At 36.0% G+C, this 21,985-nt stretch overlaps 1 protein-coding gene across 1 annotated transcript in view; it reads left to right on the top strand.

Annotated features, from left to right (window-relative positions):
• LOC136713732 (E3 ubiquitin-protein ligase rnf213-alpha) overlaps nucleotides 1-21,985 on the top strand; it is a 112,436-nt gene that overhangs the window by 6,122 nt on the left and 84,329 nt on the right. Inside the window, exons 5-12 of the mRNA XM_066690935.1 lie at nucleotides 5,852-5,980; nucleotides 6,617-6,806; nucleotides 8,024-8,206; nucleotides 9,998-10,126; nucleotides 11,132-11,718; nucleotides 12,082-12,247; nucleotides 14,171-14,385; nucleotides 20,252-20,392. Of these exons, the coding sequence (XP_066547032.1) occupies nucleotides 5,852-5,980; nucleotides 6,617-6,806; nucleotides 8,024-8,206; nucleotides 9,998-10,126; nucleotides 11,132-11,718; nucleotides 12,082-12,247; nucleotides 14,171-14,385; nucleotides 20,252-20,392 (1,740 nt within the window). The remainder of the gene's footprint in view (nucleotides 1-5,851; nucleotides 5,981-6,616; nucleotides 6,807-8,023; nucleotides 8,207-9,997; nucleotides 10,127-11,131; nucleotides 11,719-12,081; nucleotides 12,248-14,170; nucleotides 14,386-20,251; nucleotides 20,393-21,985) is intronic.

Here is a 21,985-nt window from a genome sequence, read left to right as displayed (position 1 = left end):
AGAAATACATGTTTTCATTATTTGTTCAATTTATATATAATACAGCATGAGACAAACAAGAATACTGAAATGTTAAACTTATTTTCAAGAATACAGGATATAGTGTAATATAACATCATAACACAATCCCTGTCTAAGTGCACCTCCACATATCCCCACTAGATGTCGCCATCACCCTTCCGTACCAGTCACTTCCCACAGCTCCCTTCATTAATTAAATCAATCAATCCATCAATCAACATTCCTGAAAACCATGTGCACTTGTTTGATCACTCTCTGCTCCCATTCGCTCTGCACCTCCCAACTTGGTTTCTTGCTTCCCTCTGCTCCACATATAAACCCCTCACTGTCACTCACACTTTGTGAAGTTTTGTCAGTTAGCTACAATCCCAAGGAGTTGCTGAGTGCCTTGAAAGAGCATTGATTCCTCAACCACCTGCTTTACATCCTGACCACAACTTTGTACTTCCCCTGTTTGCCTGATCGTCCTTGCCATGACCACGTCCTTGCCTAGCCCTTGTTTGCCCTGTCTTGCTGGTATTCGACCTATGCCTGTCTGACCACCTCTACCATGCACCACAACTGGGTCCCCTGTTCCCTTGCCCCGTGGTATGTTACAATAACAATGTCATAGTGAAAGCTATCCTGTAGGCTTGTAATGATTACAATATTGTTGAATTATCTATCAATGGGACCTCACAATGAAAAATCCATAACATTTTAATTAAATTGAACATTTGAAAACATTTTAAAATTGTCTTATATATATTAAACTACTGTTAATAATGTAATGCATATGGTTGCATCTAAAAGCTACTAAAAATATGTCAGAAAAAATAGTTTAATTCACAAAATTGTATATATATATTATTTTGTTTTAAATCTGTCTAAATAGTTTCTATTCAATACTATGATGGGCAATTAAAGACAGTTTTTCAAACTTGATGTGGAGGAATAATAAAATTTAAAAAACTAAAAATCTAAATATTTTATTAATTAATTAATGTTATATCAGTTTAAATTATGTTTATAATGAATAAGTAAGGCAGACAATAATTCCAGGCCATTTTAGTCAAAACATATACTTGTGTTTGTGATGACTACAAAGCATGTGACAAAATGGCACCTATAAAATGGCAACTTTTAATTATCAAAGTATTAATTATATGAAAATGGTGAGGTATGGTAATAGTTTCAATATTGAAACTATCATATTTATTTCTTCATTTATATGCATGCTAATAAGATATGTTTACATGATTTTTGACAAGTTCAGCGGTACATGTTGTGGGAGAATGATCCATATACATCCATTCTTGAAATGTGTAGGCTTTGTAATCTTTGTATGCTATGACTATTTAAAAAAAAAAAAAGTTAATAAGTTATTCATGTTTCTCTTCTGTTCACTGCATGTGCTCTGCACAGCTATTTTGAACACAAGAGTTGCTCTTTGCATAGTATTGATCAGTACGGGACACTGACACAGCATATTTAAAAGCACCTTGTCTCAAGATTGAACAATATTTCAGACAAAACAATATCGGTTTCCACAGCTCTTTTTCTGGCACTTGTATTTCCTATTGTAGAAAGATGTATAGTGCAATGCAGTAGGCCCAGGGGGAATGTGTGGGATACAGTCACAACACTCTACTACTCACCTGTTATTTCAAGCTGAAGATTTCAACATGGCATAAAAGTGCTGTGGGGATCTGCTTCCATTCAGTCACAAGAGCATTAGTGAGGTCCGGCACTGATTGTTGGGTGATTAGGCCTTGGCTCTCAGTCGGTATTCCAATTCATCCCAAAGGTATTTGATGGGGTTGAGGTCAGGGCTCTGTACAGGCCAGTCAAATTCTTCCACACCAGTCTCAATTAACCATTTCTGTATGGACCTTGCTGTGGGCATGGGGGCATTGTCATGCTTAAACAGGAATTCCCCAAACCGTTTCCACAAAGTTGGAAGTGCAAAATTGTCTAGAATGTCATTGCATTGTATGCTGTAGCATAACATTTCCCTTCAGTGAAACAAACCGGCCTGAACCATGAACAACAGCCCCAGACCATTATTCCTCCTCCACTTAACTTTACAGTTGGCACTATGCATTCGGGCAGGTAGTGTCCTCCTGGCATCCACCAAACCCAGGTTTGTCCATTGGACTGCCTGATGGTGAAGCGTCATTGATTCATCACTCCAGAGAAGGTGTTTTCACTGCTCCAGAGTCCAGTGGCGGCAAGCTTTACACCACTCCAGCTGATGTTTGGCATTGCACATGGTGGTCTTAGGTTTGTGTACGGTAGCTCGGCCATGGAAACCCATTTCATGAAGCTCCCAACGAACAGTTCTTGTGCTGACGTTGCTTCAAAAAGTAGTTTGGAATGCAGTAGTGTAAATCATATGACCTTATTTTGGCAAATATATACTGAAATGCATATGCCTTCCTAACTGAGAAATGTAGGCTTGTGTTAAAGGACTTAAGGAGACAGCTTTGAAGTTCTGTGTTTTACGACAGGCCTGTGCTCACCAAAGTATGACAGATAACACATCCATGCTGGAGCCCCCTCCCCCACCCCAACTGACAAATGGGCTGCCATGCCTGTCTCTACAGAGACTAACATCACATTCCAACTCAGACATTCAAGGTGCTTTATATATTCCATAGACCAGAGCAACAAACCCAAATACATACTACATGCTGCTAACAGAAGTGTTACCCAGCTTCTCCCTCAGTTTCATAACAAACAATAAAAGGTGACTTAAACCTAACTTAGTGACACTTAAGTAATTCTACCTCAGAACCAAAACATGCTCAAGCCAGCTAAAACAACCATTGGACCATTTATATTTCACATACAATGCAACATTAACATTTGGTAAGAGAATTATTCACACATCCTAATTGATCCTCCACTGACATGGGCATCAGACCAGCCCCCCCCCCCCAGAATTCCAAGAAGATTCAAACTGGCTTGTTTGGTATCAAGGTCATGCTTTGGGGGACTTGAAAATGTAATTGATAGAACTAAAACTTGACAATATAGAGAGTTAAGAACTCTAGGTAACATTTGAACCATTTTCACATTCCTCAAAGCCATCACACCCCCCAATACACATTCTGTTGGAATCAAGGGAGAGGAATGGCAAAGACTGCTTTGATTCAAATTTCAGTTTTATTACCCCAAAACCTGACCAATCAGAAGTTTGGAAGGAAAGAGATTAGAATCTAATTGTCTAAAATGTATGAAAAACAAAAGTTAAAACTAGCAATGTGGAGTGACACAATTGGGAGTGGAACAACCTGGGAGAAGAAACCAAGGAGATGAAATCCAGGAAGACTGAACGAAACCAGAACCAGAACTTCTCCACCAAAAACCTGAAAGCTTTGCAACCGTCCTCAAGTTGATGCAGTCTGCCAGCCCTCTCCGCTTTTGACCGTCTGCATAACTGAATCTCAGTAAACCACACAGGCAGTATATTTTGTGTACTAGTCAATAATTAGGTAAACCACAATTACATAAAACCTAGTTGTGTATGAGATCTAAATTGTAGCATAATCATAATACTTATTTTACATGTTTTGTGCCTCGAGTCAAAATTCGAGTATTGGATAGATCTCCTCTCACTCTTAATATTATCCAACCTGCTTGTCTCTATCCTATCTTTGCAAATACATGTTGTCTATTTACATTTTTAATAAACCTATATCTGTATAGAACGAAACAGACTCAAAGTTAATTCATGCAGATCAACCTCACTGCTAATATGAATTCGTATTAAAGTATTGTGATAACTTGCGCATCAACCCGGTCTGGTTTTCAGAGGATTTGACCGCTGTGGGTTGTATGTGTGGGGGTTACTAGATAATAGGACTTTATTCAGCAATTATAATTTCTTCTGATATTTGATACCAGATAAAAATGAAAACTCCAGTTTAAAGTCCTAGACCTAGGGCAATCGAAAGTACTTACTAATAAAACAATAACTGTAATGATAAATTAAAACAATCTTATCAGATCAGCATCCTTTCATTTAATTAAACTATTTACATTCGTGATTGTTGCAACTGGGAACAAATGATTTTCACACGCTACGCACATTAGGACTTGGCGGTCCTGTTCTGTTGCTCCTAGATGTTTCCACTTCAAAATAACATCACTCATTGGTGGCTAATTTAATGTAAAAGTGGGACGGCAAAGAAAGTAATATTTTTTTGTAGTTAAGCTCCATGGAAACCTATTTTTACTGTACTGAGCGATTGTTTCAACATAAAATCTATAACATTTTCTAGAATATTTTTTCTTGAATGATGACTCTTTGGTCCTATTCTATCCAAGGAACTGTGTTATACCAGGTAGATTTAAATTAGCTCTGGTTCTTTCCAAAAGTAGTTTTTTTAAATTGGATGTTTTGTGATTGGTTTTGTTGTTCTGACCTGAGCACCAACTTCACACACTGAGGCATTAACTAGGTCCACTATGCTTTTCTGAAACATTAATAGATATACATGTTTTTTTAAAACATTACAAAATGCCATTCACCCACAATATCTCAAGATCTCCCACCTGCAACTACGATATTACAAAATACATAGTTTTGGTGTCTGCCAAGAAATAAAAATAATTATATATATATATATATATATATATATATATATATACTGATCAGCCATAACATTATGACCACTGACAGGTGAAGTGAATAACACTGATAATCTTGTTATCATGGCACCTGTTAGTGGGTGGGATATATTAGGCAGCAAGTGAACATTTTGACCTCAAAGTTGATGTGTTAGAAGCAGGAAAAATGGGCAAGCGTAAGGATCTGAGCGACTTTGACAAAGGCCAAATTGTAATGGCTAGACGACTGGGTCAGAGCATTTCCAAAACTGCAGCTCTTGTGGGGTGTTCCCGGTGTGCAGTGTTCAGTACCTATCAAAGGTGGTCCAAGGAATGAAAAGCGGTGAACTGGCGACAAGGGTCATGGGCGGCCAAGGCTCATTGATGCACGTAGGGAGCGAAGGCTGGCCTGTGTGGTCTGATCCAACAGATGAGCTACTGTAGCTCAGATTGCTGAAAAAGTTAATGCTGGTTCTGATCGAAAGGTGTCAGAATACACAGTGCATCGCAGTTTGTTGCATATGGGGCTGTGTAGCTGCAGACCAGTCAGGGTACCCATGCTGACCCCTGTCCACTGCCGAAAGCTCCTACAATGGGCACGTGAACTGGACCATGGAGCAATGGAAGAAGGTGGCCTGGTCTCATGAATCATGTTTTCTTTTCCATCATGTGGATGGCCGGGTGCGTGTGCGTCGCTTACCTGGAGAACACATGGCGCCAGGATGCACTATGGGAAGAAGGCAAGCCGGCGGAGGCAGTGTGATGATTTGGGCAATGTTCTGCTGGGAAACCTTGGGTCCTGCCATTCATGTGGATGTTACTTTGACACGTACCACCTACCTAAGCATTGTTGCAGACCATGTACACCCTTTCATGGACACGGTATTCCCTGATGGCATTGGCCTCTTTCAGCAGGATAATGCACCCTGCCACAAAGCAACAATGGTTCAGGAATGGTTTGAGGAACACAACAACAAGTTCAAAGTGTTGACTTGGCTTCCAAATTCCCCAGATCTCAATCCAATCGAGCATCTGTGGGATGTGCTGGACAAATCCTATTTTATAATTTCAGAATTGTATACATTTAACAGTAGTTATAGGTTATTGCAATGCTTTTTTAAGCTTTACATTTTAGATTACTAAACTAAAGTATTGAAAAGCATCACAAACCATCAAAAACAAGTATCCATCCAGTCATGAAGGTGTATTAATTTGTGAAATACTTTATGCATTAAAGGTTTCACCAGAAAAGCAAGTCAACATTTACTGCACATTCCTTGAGGAAAATGTTTCTGGAATCAGTGAAATTGAAGATTGTCTCTTTCAGTGTGCAGCAGAAGCTTGTTCCTCCTTGTGTAAGAAAGAGGTATCTTTAGATTATTGTCCTTTCAATGATTTTATAATTCAATGATTTTATAATTCAATCAATAATTAAATAATCTGTACTTGATGTATATTTAAACCTATATTTATATTTTAAACAGCAACAGTCTTAAAAAATGCACAGCCATAAATGTTATACAAATCTGTTCATTTTAAAATTATGTACAGTAAATTACAAACATTATTCACAGTTTGTAAAGATATTGATCCAATCTACATAGTTATTATAATAGAATATATTGATTTGAATCACAGACAAATGCCATCTCAAATACAGTATATATATTCAGCTACATCTTTGATAAATGCTGTGAGTTTACAGGTTTTACAAATACAAAATATCTTTGGGACAGAAAAGTGGAATTTATACATTTAAGTTTTGGGAGTAAATAACCCCAATTTCACCCATCCACTTCTGCTCGATAAACTATAAATTCTTGCGGTCTAACACATACCTATGGCATTGTTTGTTTCACATCTCGCCTCCACCCCAAGACACTGCCTTAGCGGCAGCAACAGCAAGAAATGTATGTTTTTATAAATGTATTTTTATGTATAATTATTTAAAGGTTGTTGTCCTCAAGAGTATTGTATATGTATTATTTTTATGTATCAACAGGAAAAAACTCTACAAAGTACTTTGGAAATCATGACAAAACACAAGCAAAGTCAAATAATATCTGTCATCATTGAAAATATTCTGGGACATCTACCAATCTCTGTTGAAGACCTCTTCTGTGAGGAGGGTACATCGCAGTTGGGACTGTTTCTTATTTCACAGAACAGTCTAGATCTAATATCTCATCTAAGTAAGTTCATCCTTTGAGAGTATTATTTTTTCTTTCTTGTAGAGGTCTGTTAGTGAAGTACATTAATATTTCAGTCTGACATTACTAAAACTGTTGATGTGTATGGTTTTGAGGGTACAATGCCTAAGGGTAACTGGAGTGACAGTATCAGAGTGATGTCCCCAACTGCCAAACTGAATATATTTAGCCACAAAATGACTTGTTTGCCCCCCATACAATCATTTTGTATTAGTAAATGACATGATGTGTCAGAGTGGGCACAACATGACCTGACCAGCATGACTTGCCCATTCCTTACCGGATGAGATTGGTGGGGGTTCTCTTTTGTCCACTGGTTTTGTAATATTTCACTGAAACAATTAGTGCTTTCAGTTAAATATCTCTGAATTTGTGGTAAACCACCTATAATGTATGGCCCTTAGAAAGTGCTCAGACATGTATACATTTTTCTAAATATATATGCTTTTACTACAAGCTATGCATTCTATTTCCTTTGCAGGAGGAGATTGTAGTAAACACAAACCGTTGTGTCGCAGCAATCAAGCTGGGTTTAGTCATCAGCAAGAATTGAATTGCTACACTTAGGACTTCAGATCAGGTCTTCTACATGCTTGAAATTAGTTTACATATGATAGTCAGTTAGAAAATATAATAAAACAGAATCAAATGTCAACTATACTGGTTTACATGATGACCCATCTTACTACTACTTCTCGTCTGCTCTCTCCTGCTACAGTATTCTGAATCAAAGCTACATAGACAGAGTGTAGTAATACTAATATAAGAACCTAAGGAAGGACATACTTACTGCAATATAAGTTAAAAGTATTTGTTACATAATATTTAGTTATAATTACTGTAAATTAATATTTCTTTCCACATTCATGCAGTGCTTTTTATTTATTGATCATTAAAAGTTGGGCCCCAGAATGTGATAAAGCATGCATAGATAGTACACACTCTTTTTTATTAATATATTAATATAAACTGTGTTGCTCATATATCAGGCACACTATACAGATTTTTTAGTGATCTAGGCCCTTAATGGTCAAGAAAGACGTGAATAATGTGAATTGATTTACATTATGAAATTATCGGATCTGCATTTTAATGTTTACAATGGTAACTGAGGGTTAATTTACTAATATATGGAGAAGTGTAATTTAGATGTGTTTAAACAAACTAATCTTAGTATTATATTTTTGTTGTTTTGTAAGGTGAACACAAGAATCCAGAATACTACAAAACTCTAAGCAGACGAGCACAGCAATGCATTGCCAAAACAAAAGAACTGATGGCATTTTTGCTTCAAATAATTATTTCAGGAGAAGTTCCCTGCAGTCTGTTGTATGTAGTTTTATACTGCAGTAAGGCTGTAGACATGTATCGATTATTCTCAGGTAGGTATTTTTGTATATTTTTTGTGCTAATGAATAGCTTACTTACCTAAATCACCAAGGATATAGCGGTAAGGCTACACACCACTGTGCTAGACACACTGTTGGACACACAGCAGTAGTAATTACATCATAGCATTGTTTGAATCTGTGTTTGTGTATTATACTGAACGACCTACATACATACAGACAGACAATTATGGGTATTAGGTATTAATATTTATTACTATTATGTCCTCAATATGTGTTTGTACTGCAATACTATGTGTATGAGCCTCATTGTATGCCGTCTCTGCAGCAGACACAGGTCTGAGTACCGGTATCATAAGCCAGGGGTATCCAATCTAGATACTGCCCATTTAGAATTATTAAAAGGCCTGTGACTTGGTTGTAAATTAAACTTAAATATGGTCTGCATGCATCATAGTTGTCCTGCATCCTAAAGACATGTAACCAATTAGATGTAAGAGAAGTTGTGACAGGTTAGAAATATTTTAAACAAGAAACTCAAAAAAGATAATACTGGAATTTGGAAACTTTATGCAAGCAGACAATTGCCTGGAAGATCTTAATCGTGAAAATGTGGAATATACGTTAATCAAACAGTTTTATTTACATTTTGCAATGAAAAAATACTGATATTAACCTTAAGTATTGCATTTCCATTGTGTTTTTGTTGTTCCAATGTACATTTTTATTACATAAAACATGATTAGGTATGCATATAGTTATATATAATTGTTTAATATATACAATTATACTACTTGCCTACCTAGGCTTATATTACATAATAATGATGATGATGATAATATATTTTGTGATCATACTGCATGACATAATCTTATATTGCCCTGCTTACAGATGTTAGATTATTGAAGAAATAGAAATAGCATCATCATTCTTAATTATCATCTTAAGCAGGTTTATGTAGCCTAATATTATCGCATATGTATTGTACTTATTCACTGAGAGTGGAGTTTGACTGGGCGGTTTCAGGATTTCTCACAAAGGAGAACATATTCTCATGTCCTTTCGCTGTCGACATGAACAAATCTCCTATCGATCAGTAATTGGAGCTGAAAGACGTGCAGTGCGGTGACACGCTTAGCAGTTGTTAACAGCAGCTCTCTATCATGCAGTCCTACCGCAGCCTGAACCAGACCATGTTACCTCATTAAGACCCCACGCAAACAGGATGCTCAGTTTGTTTGGCCTGACATATATTTGTGAGCAGACATTCTCTCTTGTGACTCTGAACAAAAGTCTCCTGAGAACCTGCTTGACTGAGTCCCGTCTATGGGACTCTGCGAGTGACAACGTTCAACTTTTCACCTGACTATAATGACATGCGTAGCACATTCACATTAGTTCTGACACCAGTAGCAGGATTACGCATAATGTCAGCCACACCCCTATACTGTGCCATGCAAAACTGGGTTTTGAATATGGCAAATAATCCACATTTATGCGTGATAGCCATTTGCGATACACATACCTCTGTGCGCTAGTGCTCAAACCTTTTGAATATCGGACCCTAGAGATATGCTGGGATGACAAAAGAATTGTTCTCAAATTCTATGTCAAAAGTGGTTTACATAGACTGATATAAACATGCATAAACAATCTTCCTGTGATCTTTGAAGGCTTCTCCTGCATAATTTACTTCTCAATACTACACATAAAAATGTGCCTTATCTTGCGATGTTTCTTTCAACACTTACAGTTAATACTTTACTTTTAAACCTAAAACCTGTTTTAAACCAAACAAATATTATATAGTTACCTTTTTTACAGAGGAAATCTCAAATACATTTCAAGATGCACTTGGTAAAAAACATGAAATGTATGAGGATCTCAAGAGGAAAAAAACACAAGCAGAGAAAGTTTTGGACCTCTGCAAATGTGTGACAGATATTACTGAAGGTATGCTTATGTTTTTTTTCTCTGATAAATAAGATAATACACAAACACTTAATTTTTTGAAATTTTAAATTTAAATGTTCGGTTTGGAGGCAGTCTGTTTGAATAATCATGCCATCCATGTACATTGTGATGCATGTATTATGCTGTAAAATAGGTAAAGTAAACAAAGGCTGCATTAAATAAATAACACAGGGAATTGTATTTATTTTATGCTCCAACATATGGGAAAACTATTATTTTTTAATACAATTGCTTAGAGAAAAGGTTTATTTTTAACAGAAATGTGAAAATTATTGGCACATCTAAAGCTTCTCATAAATATAAACAAACAAATTGAAGTCTGCATTAACATTCTATTTTTTAAAGTACATCTCAGTCTTAAATAACTATATTTTTGCAAAAGAGACAAATTATGTTTGACAATAGGCAATAGGTACAAATAAAATAGCTAAAAATCGAAATATACCACTTACCACTATTAGAGCAATAATTAGTAAATTCAAAACCAGTGGAACAGTGGTACACTTGTCTAGTAATATAGGATGCAAGTGCATCTCACCCCCCCGCACAGTGAGGAAGATGATTCGGGAATCAAAGGTGAATCCAAGGGCCAAAGTTGGAGAATGATAGAACAAGGCTGCCTATAGGCCCTTGTGTGCATCACAAACGGCCCCTTTCCGGTTCCTTTTTGTATACATGCTGACGCATGATCCGGAATGTAATACACTTTCCCATCAATAACTTTGAATTGAATATTATGCACTAATACAGTCTGTTTATCTTATTAAATAAGAACTGTATATCAATGAATTTCCTGAAATGTACACTCAAACCATCTTGAGGAACTGTTACAACTTTTATATATTTTTTTATATTTATGTAGTTTAATTTTTATATTTTATATTTGTTTATTTTTTATATAAACCCCAACAATGATGATATCCTTAAAAAAAAAGAAAGTGTTTTACTGTGATATTTGTATAACTTGTTGCTTTGTGTCACCAGTTGAAACACTTGAACTACAGAATATACGTGAAATACAACTGCATGAAGAAATACGATCAATAAACCAGATAATGGAGATTATGGGAAGTGGCTGTGGAAGGGAATCAGAAGATGGTGTCAGAAAAAACTATACTAACATGTTTCACAAGATAGATGTTCTGATGAACAGCACTTATTTTAAAGAATCATGGAAGCAAAAGGCTCGCAGTGCAAAGGATACTTTGTATAAAAACACCACATCTCCAATCACTTTGGAAGAACTTCACGAAAACATTTATAAACCAACCCTTGTTGAATTCACACAGTCCTATATGAGTTTCAAGGAGCTCTCTATGAATATTTCGGACCTAAAGTTGAAATTTGGGAAGATCATTTCAGAGAAACTGCATTTTGAAAAAGAACTAAAAGCAATGGAAGACTTTCATCACAATGATAATAAAATAGAGGACCAATGGATCAGTGCCACAGTTCTTCATGTTGACAGATATGAGACCCTTTCTCGTGTCATCAAAACAGCAATGGTTGTCAACAGCTTGCGCAAAGATCTGCCACTGAAGGGAAAATTTGGTCCTCTTGAATCTTTGCAGGTATATTAATGTATATGTATTAGTATTTGCAACCATTAGTGAAACTGATAATAATAATAATGTTTATATATTGTTAAATGAACTATACACATATATCAATGAGATCCTTCCAGAGTCTAAACACAGATTCAGTTCAGAGATAGTTGTAAGGATATGTAGAGAATTGTCACTCATATCAGTGGAGGGCTGGCAAAATCTTTCAGTTCAATGAAATGGAATATGTGCTACTGCACAACATAATTTATCAATAATACATTTATATATACATAAACAATGTTTAAATGTATGAATTAGTAAATAACATTGATTTATATTAATAAACAAATCATTGATAGCTACACTACTTTTCTCTTAACATTTTAGGATGGAGAAGACTTTACTTCACAGCAATTGAAAGACTTAACTGAAGAAATGGTTCAAGTTGGGTCTGTGTTAAAAACATTTCCTGGGAATATTGTTGATTTTCTGGAGGAACTGTATAATTGTTCCAGGAAAGGTTTCATTTCATGGATCAAGAATATAATTAAAGGTATCTTTTTTTGTTATGTGTATATATAGTTATATATTGTTTTGTATGAAACGTGTGTAAGTTCCTTGCATGTTTATGTAAGGGATAAACAATAGGAAAAAAACAAACTTCCAGTACATGAATATATAAAATATAGAAAAATTATAGCTACACATTATATTTCTTTAAATTAAGTTTCAATATTACACTGTCCATATTAATGATTTATATTAGCGTATTTATTCATACTACCAAAAAAGCTATAGGAAAGTGTGGGGAAAATTGCAGAAAAATCACTTTCAAAAGTATATTGTATCTCTCTTTCTTTTTGCTTATGCCCCATTTAAAAGATCCACAATACCAACAGTGGATTGGTTTCTCAGGTGTTTTATTTTAACTTGCCACTGTATCATAACTTTTCTGCTCCCCTTTCATAGGGCAGCGAGGTTTACTTTGGGTAGGATGAATAGGAACCTGCAATAAATGCACTTCTTTTTGAGGAGCGGTAAGGGCTCTATCTATTATATTGAAGCTGCCTGACAGTTCTTATAGATCCCATGCAATTTCCTCCTGTTTTCACCATCCCTTACATGTGTGTGTATAACTCCTAACTGTTAGGGTTATATGCAATTGTGGTATATCAAATGAAACTGCAGAACATCTGCTGTCACATTAGTATTCATTGCAGTGGTGCAGAATCCCATTCTGCAGAAATGCATTTTAATTGACAAATATAATGCATTTGAAAAAAAACAAAAAAACAAAATATAAAAAAATAAACTCCTACTGGCATAGCCAGTAAAATTCTATTTTTTTTTCAAAAAGTTGCATACAAATTAGGTAAACACAACAAAAACAAATTGCAAATCTAAACAGCAGTACACAAACCTGCTGACTCAAAGTCAATTACTTGTGCCATTCATAAAAACAGTTTATTTTGTACTTCTGTTTTCCATTATTGTCCCACAAGTAACATACTTATTGTTGTAAAATCCTCAAATAGTCTAAACCTGTGTAAAAGTTATCACAAAAAAGCCTGTACCCCTGTAAGAAAGACTTGTAAGTGTGTCATGTGGATTGCAAATGCTCAGCAAGAAGTGCGAGTGCTCAGCCAGTTCCTGCTAGGCCAGACGATTCTGCTAACCTGTGAAAAGGATATTAAACAGCGCAGAGTGCAATTGTAAGCGTAAAACAAAACTGTAAGTGTAGAAAATTCAGTTTTGCACATACAAGTTGTATTTCTGTGCTTCCTAATTTTGACAGTGAATTCACTCCATACTCTGGGTCTCTATTTTCAAAAGAAACTGCAGTGCAGTGGCTCTGCAAAGAAGCAAACGCACAGGTGGCCATTTACAGAACCACAGTGTGCTCTGCCACATGACAGACTGCTCAATCTGTGGCCATTTACAGAACCACAGTGTGCTCTGCCACATGACAGACTGCTCAATCTCAGACTAGGAAACGGGTAGAAAGCTATATTTTACTTGCGGCAATGGAAAGCCACAAGTCTCTGATGTCTAACGATATATATGGAACAGTAATGGCAATAATGTCATATGAATGAATACAAGTTTAAATCTGATCCCGCCGGCGGGTCCATGCAAATTGCTTGGGCTCTATAGAGTTAATGTGTTTTTAATCTCCTTGGAAGTTTTAAATGAGTGTTGTTGTTGTTATTGTTATTTTATTCTGAATTAAATTGTATAAAAGAGTACTGAATGCTTTAATCATTAGCACAATCAGAATAAATGTGTGTTTTTTTCTTGTGAGTTTCTTCCCCCTTGTTTATTATTCACTGTTTTATCAATATTGAGAAAACCATCTCAGTCCCCTGGCACTCTTTTGTCTCAGGTCTTCTGTCCCAGGCCCATCATCTCAAATGCAGTTAACACTCATATTAGTACACTAACATTTCATGTTGTATGAAAAAATTATCATTCACAGACTTCACAGAGCTTCCAGTTTTTGTGGATTTGGCTTCTATTTCGGCTGGAGAAAATGACATGGATGTTGACAAAGTTCGCTTCTTCAGAGATGCTGTTACTGCTTCAGCTCCAATCATATATCTAACTCCAGATACAGGATTGGATGAATTTGAAGAAGCAGTTAAATTGTTGACGATCACGCTACAAAATGACCCGAAAGCTAAAGAAAAACTGGTAAGTTTTGTGTCACTTTATTTCTTTAACTCAAACTGAAATTTTTCTATGATGATAATTATATTAAATAGTTTAATTTATAATTGGGTGCAGGTGCGGCTTTAAGAGTTTTGTGATATGGTAGGTTTTGATTTTATCAGAATAACTTCTTTACACACAAACATTTAAGAACTAAGAACTGTGAGATGGCAGAGGGGAAATAGAACATGGGTGACGTACCTTCAATGTTTCCACTGGTCTGCTCCTTCCCTGCACACCGCCACCACTAAGTACACACAGAGGGTAATGTCACAAACCTGGGAGCAAACAACAGAGTTTCCCCCCTTTTAATTTGACCATTGATAAATAGTCCTTTTTTGACTAGCACTTTTAGAACATGTTTAAGACAAATATTACAAACACAACAACTAGAGACATATAGTCCCCACTATAGTGTGCCTCTGTTGCATTGCCTTGCTGTTGTTCTTCCTGTCCCTGAATATGAGTTCCCTTTACCATAATTGTTAATTACATTTACACACAGAACCAATATAATATGGACCTGGCAGCACATCTGTGTATCTCTATTTTCTGTGTACCTCCGCTGCACTCACTTCTGACCTATCTCTATAGCTAAGCCTAGCATACTTTAAAAAAACAAGGACCAAGTCTAAAACAATGGTCTACAATTTTAGAAAAGCAAACCTTGAAGGTATAAGGTGGCACTTAGAAGAGTTAGAGTGGAGCATACTGGATAGATTCAGTCGAAAATGAATGGTTAGATTTCAAGAATAAACTAATAGAGGCTCAGGAGAAATTTATACCAAAACTTAGCAAATTGAGGACCAAAAAACATTGGCCAAAATGGCTTAATAGAAGTATGCAAAAAATATCAAGAGAGAAAATGTTGTATAGAGCATGCAAAACCATAAGAGACTAAACAAAATACAAAGAATATATAGAACTACAAAGAGATGTTAAGAGAGGGATCAGGAAAGCTAAGAGGGAAATAGAAAGAAACCTAGCTCTTAGAGCTAAAACTAATGTAAAGAGCTTTTTTCAATACTATAACAGCAAGAGGTCAATAAAGGAGGAAGTGAAACGGGTAAAGAATAAAAATGGAAGTATATTCAAGATGTAACATGTTCTAAATGAGTATGTCAGAGGTTTTTACAAAATAAAAAACTGACAACATGCTACACGTTAACAATGAGTATGGTCAAACCCTAAGATAGATCAGGATAAATGAGGAGGAGGTACTAAAGCAGGGATGGGGAACGTCCGGCCTCCGGGCCGTATATGGCCCCTGAGGCTGTTTGCTCCTGACCTAGAGTCCATTTGAAAAAAATAATTTCTGTGACATACACTTAACACTAGAATCACAGAGCTTATGTATTAAACATGTCTACTGTGTTTTAACTGCATAAATACGAAAATAAATAAGTTATCAATACATTTACCTAGAATAGCCAAAATTGGGTTATTTTTACCGGTCATTAAAATACATAATACCTCAAATATAACCCATAATCCTGCCTGCCCTTTACAATGGAGTCAGTGTGGTGCTCAAGTGGCGATCTCTACCTGTCTACAGTCTTTCATGTGTTTGAAAAACACATGCATTGTACAGCATTAAAGGTGTTTTCGATCGAGTGGCTACAGTGATTACCCACAAATAAACATGGATTTGAAATGGAGATTGAAGAGAGCTCGTTTTGGAAATGCCGTGTATATGAACATGACTGATTCAGGGGCATCAGTGATACTGGGAATGACAGATCATTCGTGGGTTTGTGCCAGTGCTGTGAAAACATTGCGAGTGAAATGCCAGGTCTAAATGGCACAGAGTGCTTTTACTCTACTGATCAATACGCGATTGCTACTCCATGTAGTACAGGGTGCAATAGCACAGGCACATTGCATGCAAAATTATGATTTATGGACATTATCAGCGCAGGAGCATTTATTGCAATGCCATATATTTGTGGAGTAAAAGTGCTCACCTGGAGAGGGCTGTCAAAATGCAGTGTGAGGTACGAGCTCATGCAGGGAAAGTGGAGAAACGTATCCAGTGTGGACTGTCCCGAGCTGTCTGGTATGCAGGCTAAATATATAGTAAATAGTTTATTGAAATGCACTGATTTTATTCACTGTAGCTTTGTATGTTGAAAACAAAGTTTACACAGTGTTGAAAATGTTTAGTGTACAATTATGTTTTGATAAATGCAATAGTTATTTTTGAACTATAAAATATTGTTTGAGCATTATTCCAATATTTATGTTTTGAGTGCAGTGTGTGCATTTAGAAAAAGTAATTTGTTCTTGCATTAGAATGTAAGTATGTTTTGATGTAGGTATATTAATTAAGGTTGTGGCCCATGAATACATTTGTGAACACTCGAATGGCCCTTGATAGGAAAAAGGTTCCCCACCCCTGTACTAAAGGGACTAGCAGAATTAAAAACGAACAAATCACCTGGGCCAGATGGTATATTTCCAACAGTATTTAAAGAAATTAGGGAAATTTTTTATCGTCCTTTAAGTAAAATATTCTAAATTACATTTAGAACAGGGGATGTGCCAACTGATTGGAAAACTGCTAATGTCATACCTATCCACAAGAAAGGGGACAAAACTGAGCCAGGAAATTACAGACTCGCTTGCATTACTTGCCTGCATTACTCACCTACATTACTTGGAAAAAAATGATTAGACAGAAAGAGGAGCATCTCAATGAAAACCATATTCTTGGTGATAGTCAACATGGGTTTAGACGAGGCAGATCGTGTCTTACTAGTTTATTGGAGTTTTTTGAAAATGCAGCTGCAGCTGTAGATCATGTGAAAGCATATGATATGATCGATTTTCGTAGGTACCGTAGGTATTCAGGGTAATGTAAGTAGATGGATTATGAATTGGTTGATGTATAGGAAACAGAGGTTGTCGATTACAGGAGTTGCTTCTAACTGGAGTGAGGTTGTTAGTGGAGTTCCACAGGGATCAGTTAGCAAACTTGTAAAATCTGCAGATGATACTAAAATATGGTGGCTCAGCAGATACAATCTTGGCATCACAGGTTATTCAAAGGGACTTGGATAATATTCAGTTGTGGGCTGACACCTGGCAGATGAAATTCAATGTGGACAAGTGCACGATATTACATGCAGGTAACAAAAATGTCCACTATAATTACACTATGGGAGGAATGGAACTAGAAGGAGTAAAGCATGAGAAAGACCTAGGAGTCTATGTGGACTCCTCATTTTCCCCATTCAAACAATGTGGGGAAGCAATAAAAAAGGCAAACTGAATGTTAGGGTATAGTGTCAAAAGTGTAGAATTTAAAACAAGGGCAGTGATGTTCAGACTGTACAATGCACTAGTTAGAGCTCATCTAGATACTGTGGACAGTTCTGGGCTCCACACTTCATGAAAGATATTGCTGCTCTAGAGGCAGTTCAGAGGAGAGCAACCAGACTTATTCCAGGTCTGAAGGGAATGTCCTACTGAGAGACTGAGGGAACTGAACCTTTTCACCCTGGAACAGAGGAGACTACGTGGGGACTTGATTGAAGTCTTCAAAATCATGAAAGGCATCGACCACATCATACCAGAGGAGCTTTTTCAGATCAGCAGGGACATACGCACCCGGGGACACAAATGGAAATTGGCATTCAAGGCACTGAAGATGTAAACAGGAGACACTTCTTCACACATAGAGTTGTCAAAATCTGGAACAAACTCAGCGATGTGGTTGAAGCTGAAAATTTAGGAACATTTAAAAATAGACTGGATAGTATCCTTGGATCACTTAGTTATTAATGGACACCAAATGAGCACGATGGGTTGAATGGCAGCCTCTTGTTTGTAAACCTCTGGGACCAGAAGATCAGGGGACCACTCTGCCTGTGCTGGGCCGAGCAAAATCAAAGTAGTGATTGAAGAAAATATCTATTAGACAAAGCACATCACTAAATACATAAGTAATAAATGGCCAGTGGCTCATAATACATTATAAGGGCCTTGGTCTTGGTTGATTGTCACACATGACTAGAATTCTACGTTTTTTTTAAATGGTTTTCATCCCTTCTAGGTTTATGTCAGATGGTCCAGTGCTATCCTCAAACAGTTGCTTTCAATTTCATTGTATTTATAATGTTTATGGAAAATGCTTAAAATAAAGGCTGAAATCCAAGTCTGATAGGAATAGGAATGTTAATTAATAGTCAAATTTGTTCTCTGATTTTATTTTGTGGTCTGCATCTGGGAAGGAGTTGTCTGTTTTGTATGAGTATGGTGGTGCGTTACCCATTCTACAATGCAGATTACGTCTCCTGATTGTGTAACACCAGGCCAAGGCTATAGTGACTAAGAACCTGGGAAATACACCATCTAAGATATATAAGTTATCTCTGTTTCTCCAGACTTACCTTATCTCTCTGCAACACTGCATATACAGAGCAGAAGCAAACAAGGAAATTAACTGCAAATGGGCAACATTATATAAAAAATGCAGGTGAAAAGTATTTACGATCAGACTATAAATCAGGTCTTGCAATTAATTATTTTTAAAAAGGATACATTTATAAAGCTTCTTATCTAATTATCAGCGATACCCAATCCTTACATAGTACAATGTAAAAAAAAATGAACCCCACATAATAAAATACATATTTGTCACGTTATTATTATTTATTTATTACAGTGTGGACAAAACAGCCAACTTTTAACATTTTAACTTTTAAACCACAACTTAGAGTCAGATAATAGAAACCCCCTTAATATTATAAATCAATACAATTGACAGCTTAATGTATATTGATATGTTTAATTTACAAAGACAGAAAATATACATTATAAGGTAAATTATAATATTAAGATGCCCCACCTCAAGCAACAAGTTCCGACAGAATACTACAGGGACTGTTCAGACTGTAATGTTATAGCTCTCAAGTCTTACACCTCACACTCTCATGCATTGTCATACAAATCTCACGCATAATAATCTGTTCTCACCACCACACTGCTCTCATTCTTTATTTAATTTACATTTCGAAAAAGTTTTGTTTCACGTGAGAAGCTTTTATTAGTTTAACTGATCTGAAGATTAACCAGTTGTATTTCAATTTACAATATACATTTACATTAATTTCACACTGAGTCCTTCATTGAAACACTGAAAGATTATGTAATGTATGCAAACATTTACATACTACTGTTTTAACAATGAAGTTTTTTATTTACTTGGTCCGACTCTTAGTTGATGTTGATAGTGAGTTTTCCAGCTACACACCTCTGCTGTTCAAAAGCAACTGCTGTGTTAAACAAAACAAACTGTCCACCCTGAAATGAACTGGACTGCAATGTATTATGATTATTATTATTACTAATAGTCATATTCAATATTAAAGAGTAAATATAATGGTTGGTTGTTAACAGGGTTAATGCACTGTGATGGTGATAATCTTTATAATACTATATTGTACATGTCAAGGTCTGTTTTTATCTGCAGTGTAATAGTCACAAAGTAATGGCACTTTGTTGTAAATGGCATTCGCTGTTGTCTGTGCTGTAATTAGACTACAGGTGATATTGTCTTGGTCTTTGATTCAATCAAATGTTGTGATGCCATGGAAATATGTAGCAGGATATGCATTTTTTTAAAGAAAATTAAGAATAAAGCTCCTGAATAATACAAATATCTTAATTTTACAGCAAAGGCTGCAAACAAGGCATTTATTTGGTTTAGAAATGAGTAAGATGTGCTGAATGACCTCCTCTTGCTTGTAACCTTTCTTATTTTATTGTTTTTTATTTTGAAGATCAATAAGCTGTGGATTTATTTGTATAACTTAAATTTGATCAATTTTATTTTATTTTCCTACAGATTGACTCATGTAATAACAAGGACTGGTTGCAGATAGTTCATGATGCCCATGGGTCTGTTGAAAGATCATCTCTCTCGCACGCCAGAGCAATCAACAGAAATGGCATTTATTTCATCAGTCGACCATCCCTAGATAGCATGGTAAGTGCCGATTTTGAAATTAAAACAATGAAATTAGATACACTTCGGTTATTTATCAAATCGAGAATAACACCCAAAGGGACTATGGGTAATTGTGCATTGGGGAGAATTCGTGAAGAATTTTAACATCACTGGTCACTGTGCGCTGTCACTCAGTCAAACCCCCCTTCTGCCTGCTTTAACTACCATAGCACACAGATTTCCTGTATGCTGTTTAGCCTGTGATCTTACTCCCCCAAGTACTTCAGGACTCTGTAGTAGTTATGTGGTTTATTATTCTTCTTGCACTTCTCAATCTCTTCAATCCATGCCTGGAGCAGTCTCCATCTGACTCTCCACTGTCAATACCAGCTGTCAATGTGATCGTTCTGCATTAGGCACTGTTAAATACACCTTGGCACCTCTGGTATATAGAACAGGGATTTAGAATAGTAGTATAACATAGTTTATGGAAATATAGTTAGATTTAAAAAAATAAAAATACTAGGGTTTTTGGCTTTAATTGTCACTTGCCCTGTCGGGGATGTAATCTAGTGAAGAAGCCTGCCAATCAGAACTTGGACTCTACATCGTGCGGTCCCTTATGTCGAACCATTTAATGGTTCCTTCTCTTTGCATTTAGAATGCCCAAAAAGCGGAATGTTGAAGGTCAGTTGAAAATTCTATAATTTTTCTCCTTTAAAGGGTAGAAAAGTATATGGGTGTACAGGGAAGACAACCCATAAATATGTAAATATTTAGGTTAATTCATATTCACACAGAAATTGCAATAATAGAGCTTCCACAGATGACACATTTATTTGTCTTAATTTGTATACAAATATATTGAAGATTCAGCATCTGCAGTTTTTTGGCATATCCCCATTTACACAGAACACTGATTTTCAAATAGTCAGTGCTATACAATTTTGCCAGGACAGGTTATTTTAATTTTATTTTTAAATCTGATGAACACAGGATTCCAAGAAACAACAATAACACTTATCTTTTGTGAACAGTGGCTACAGGTTTTCTTACATGCTATAGTACATATTTTGTTTATATAAGAAACTAATTTGGCTACTCTGTGTATTTGATTGGGTTAAAGGGAAAATCTAAAAAGCCCAAAATGGAATTCAGCAAAAATATAAAATAAAAGGTTTTTATTACCAAGGCTCCAGGAGAGAAGACCTGTATTATGAGAGCAGTTCACACAATACCAATATGTTCTCTAAGGTTTATATTGGCACACACAGCATTTATACAGTGGGTACCCCTGACTTGGCAAACTCCAAAACATAACCATCTGTTTATCAAAGGAAGTAATAAAGTTAAAAGATGAGCATGTTTCAAATTATTATGTTATCCTGTCCCAGGTCACAACGGTCAACCTGCAGTTACATATTACTTTTTGATGTTTCTACAGAATACAAGATTCAGCCTTTCTGTTATTTTGCTGTTTAGTAATTAATGTTGTTTCCTACAGAATATATCAGTCAGGCTTATTTCTTACTTTCCTCTTCTGAAATGCATACATTTCTATTTTCTGCTACACTACAGAGTGCAAGAGTCATTGGCCTTTAAATGGACTCCTCTTGCTCAGTGATACATTCA

The sequence above is a fragment of the Amia ocellicauda genome, chromosome 18 (assembly GCF_036373705.1).
Source record: "Amia ocellicauda isolate fAmiCal2 chromosome 18, fAmiCal2.hap1, whole genome shotgun sequence".
Lineage (NCBI taxonomy): Eukaryota > Metazoa > Chordata > Actinopteri > Amiiformes > Amiidae > Amia > Amia ocellicauda.
This window is presented reverse-complemented; position numbering and strand designations above follow the sequence as displayed.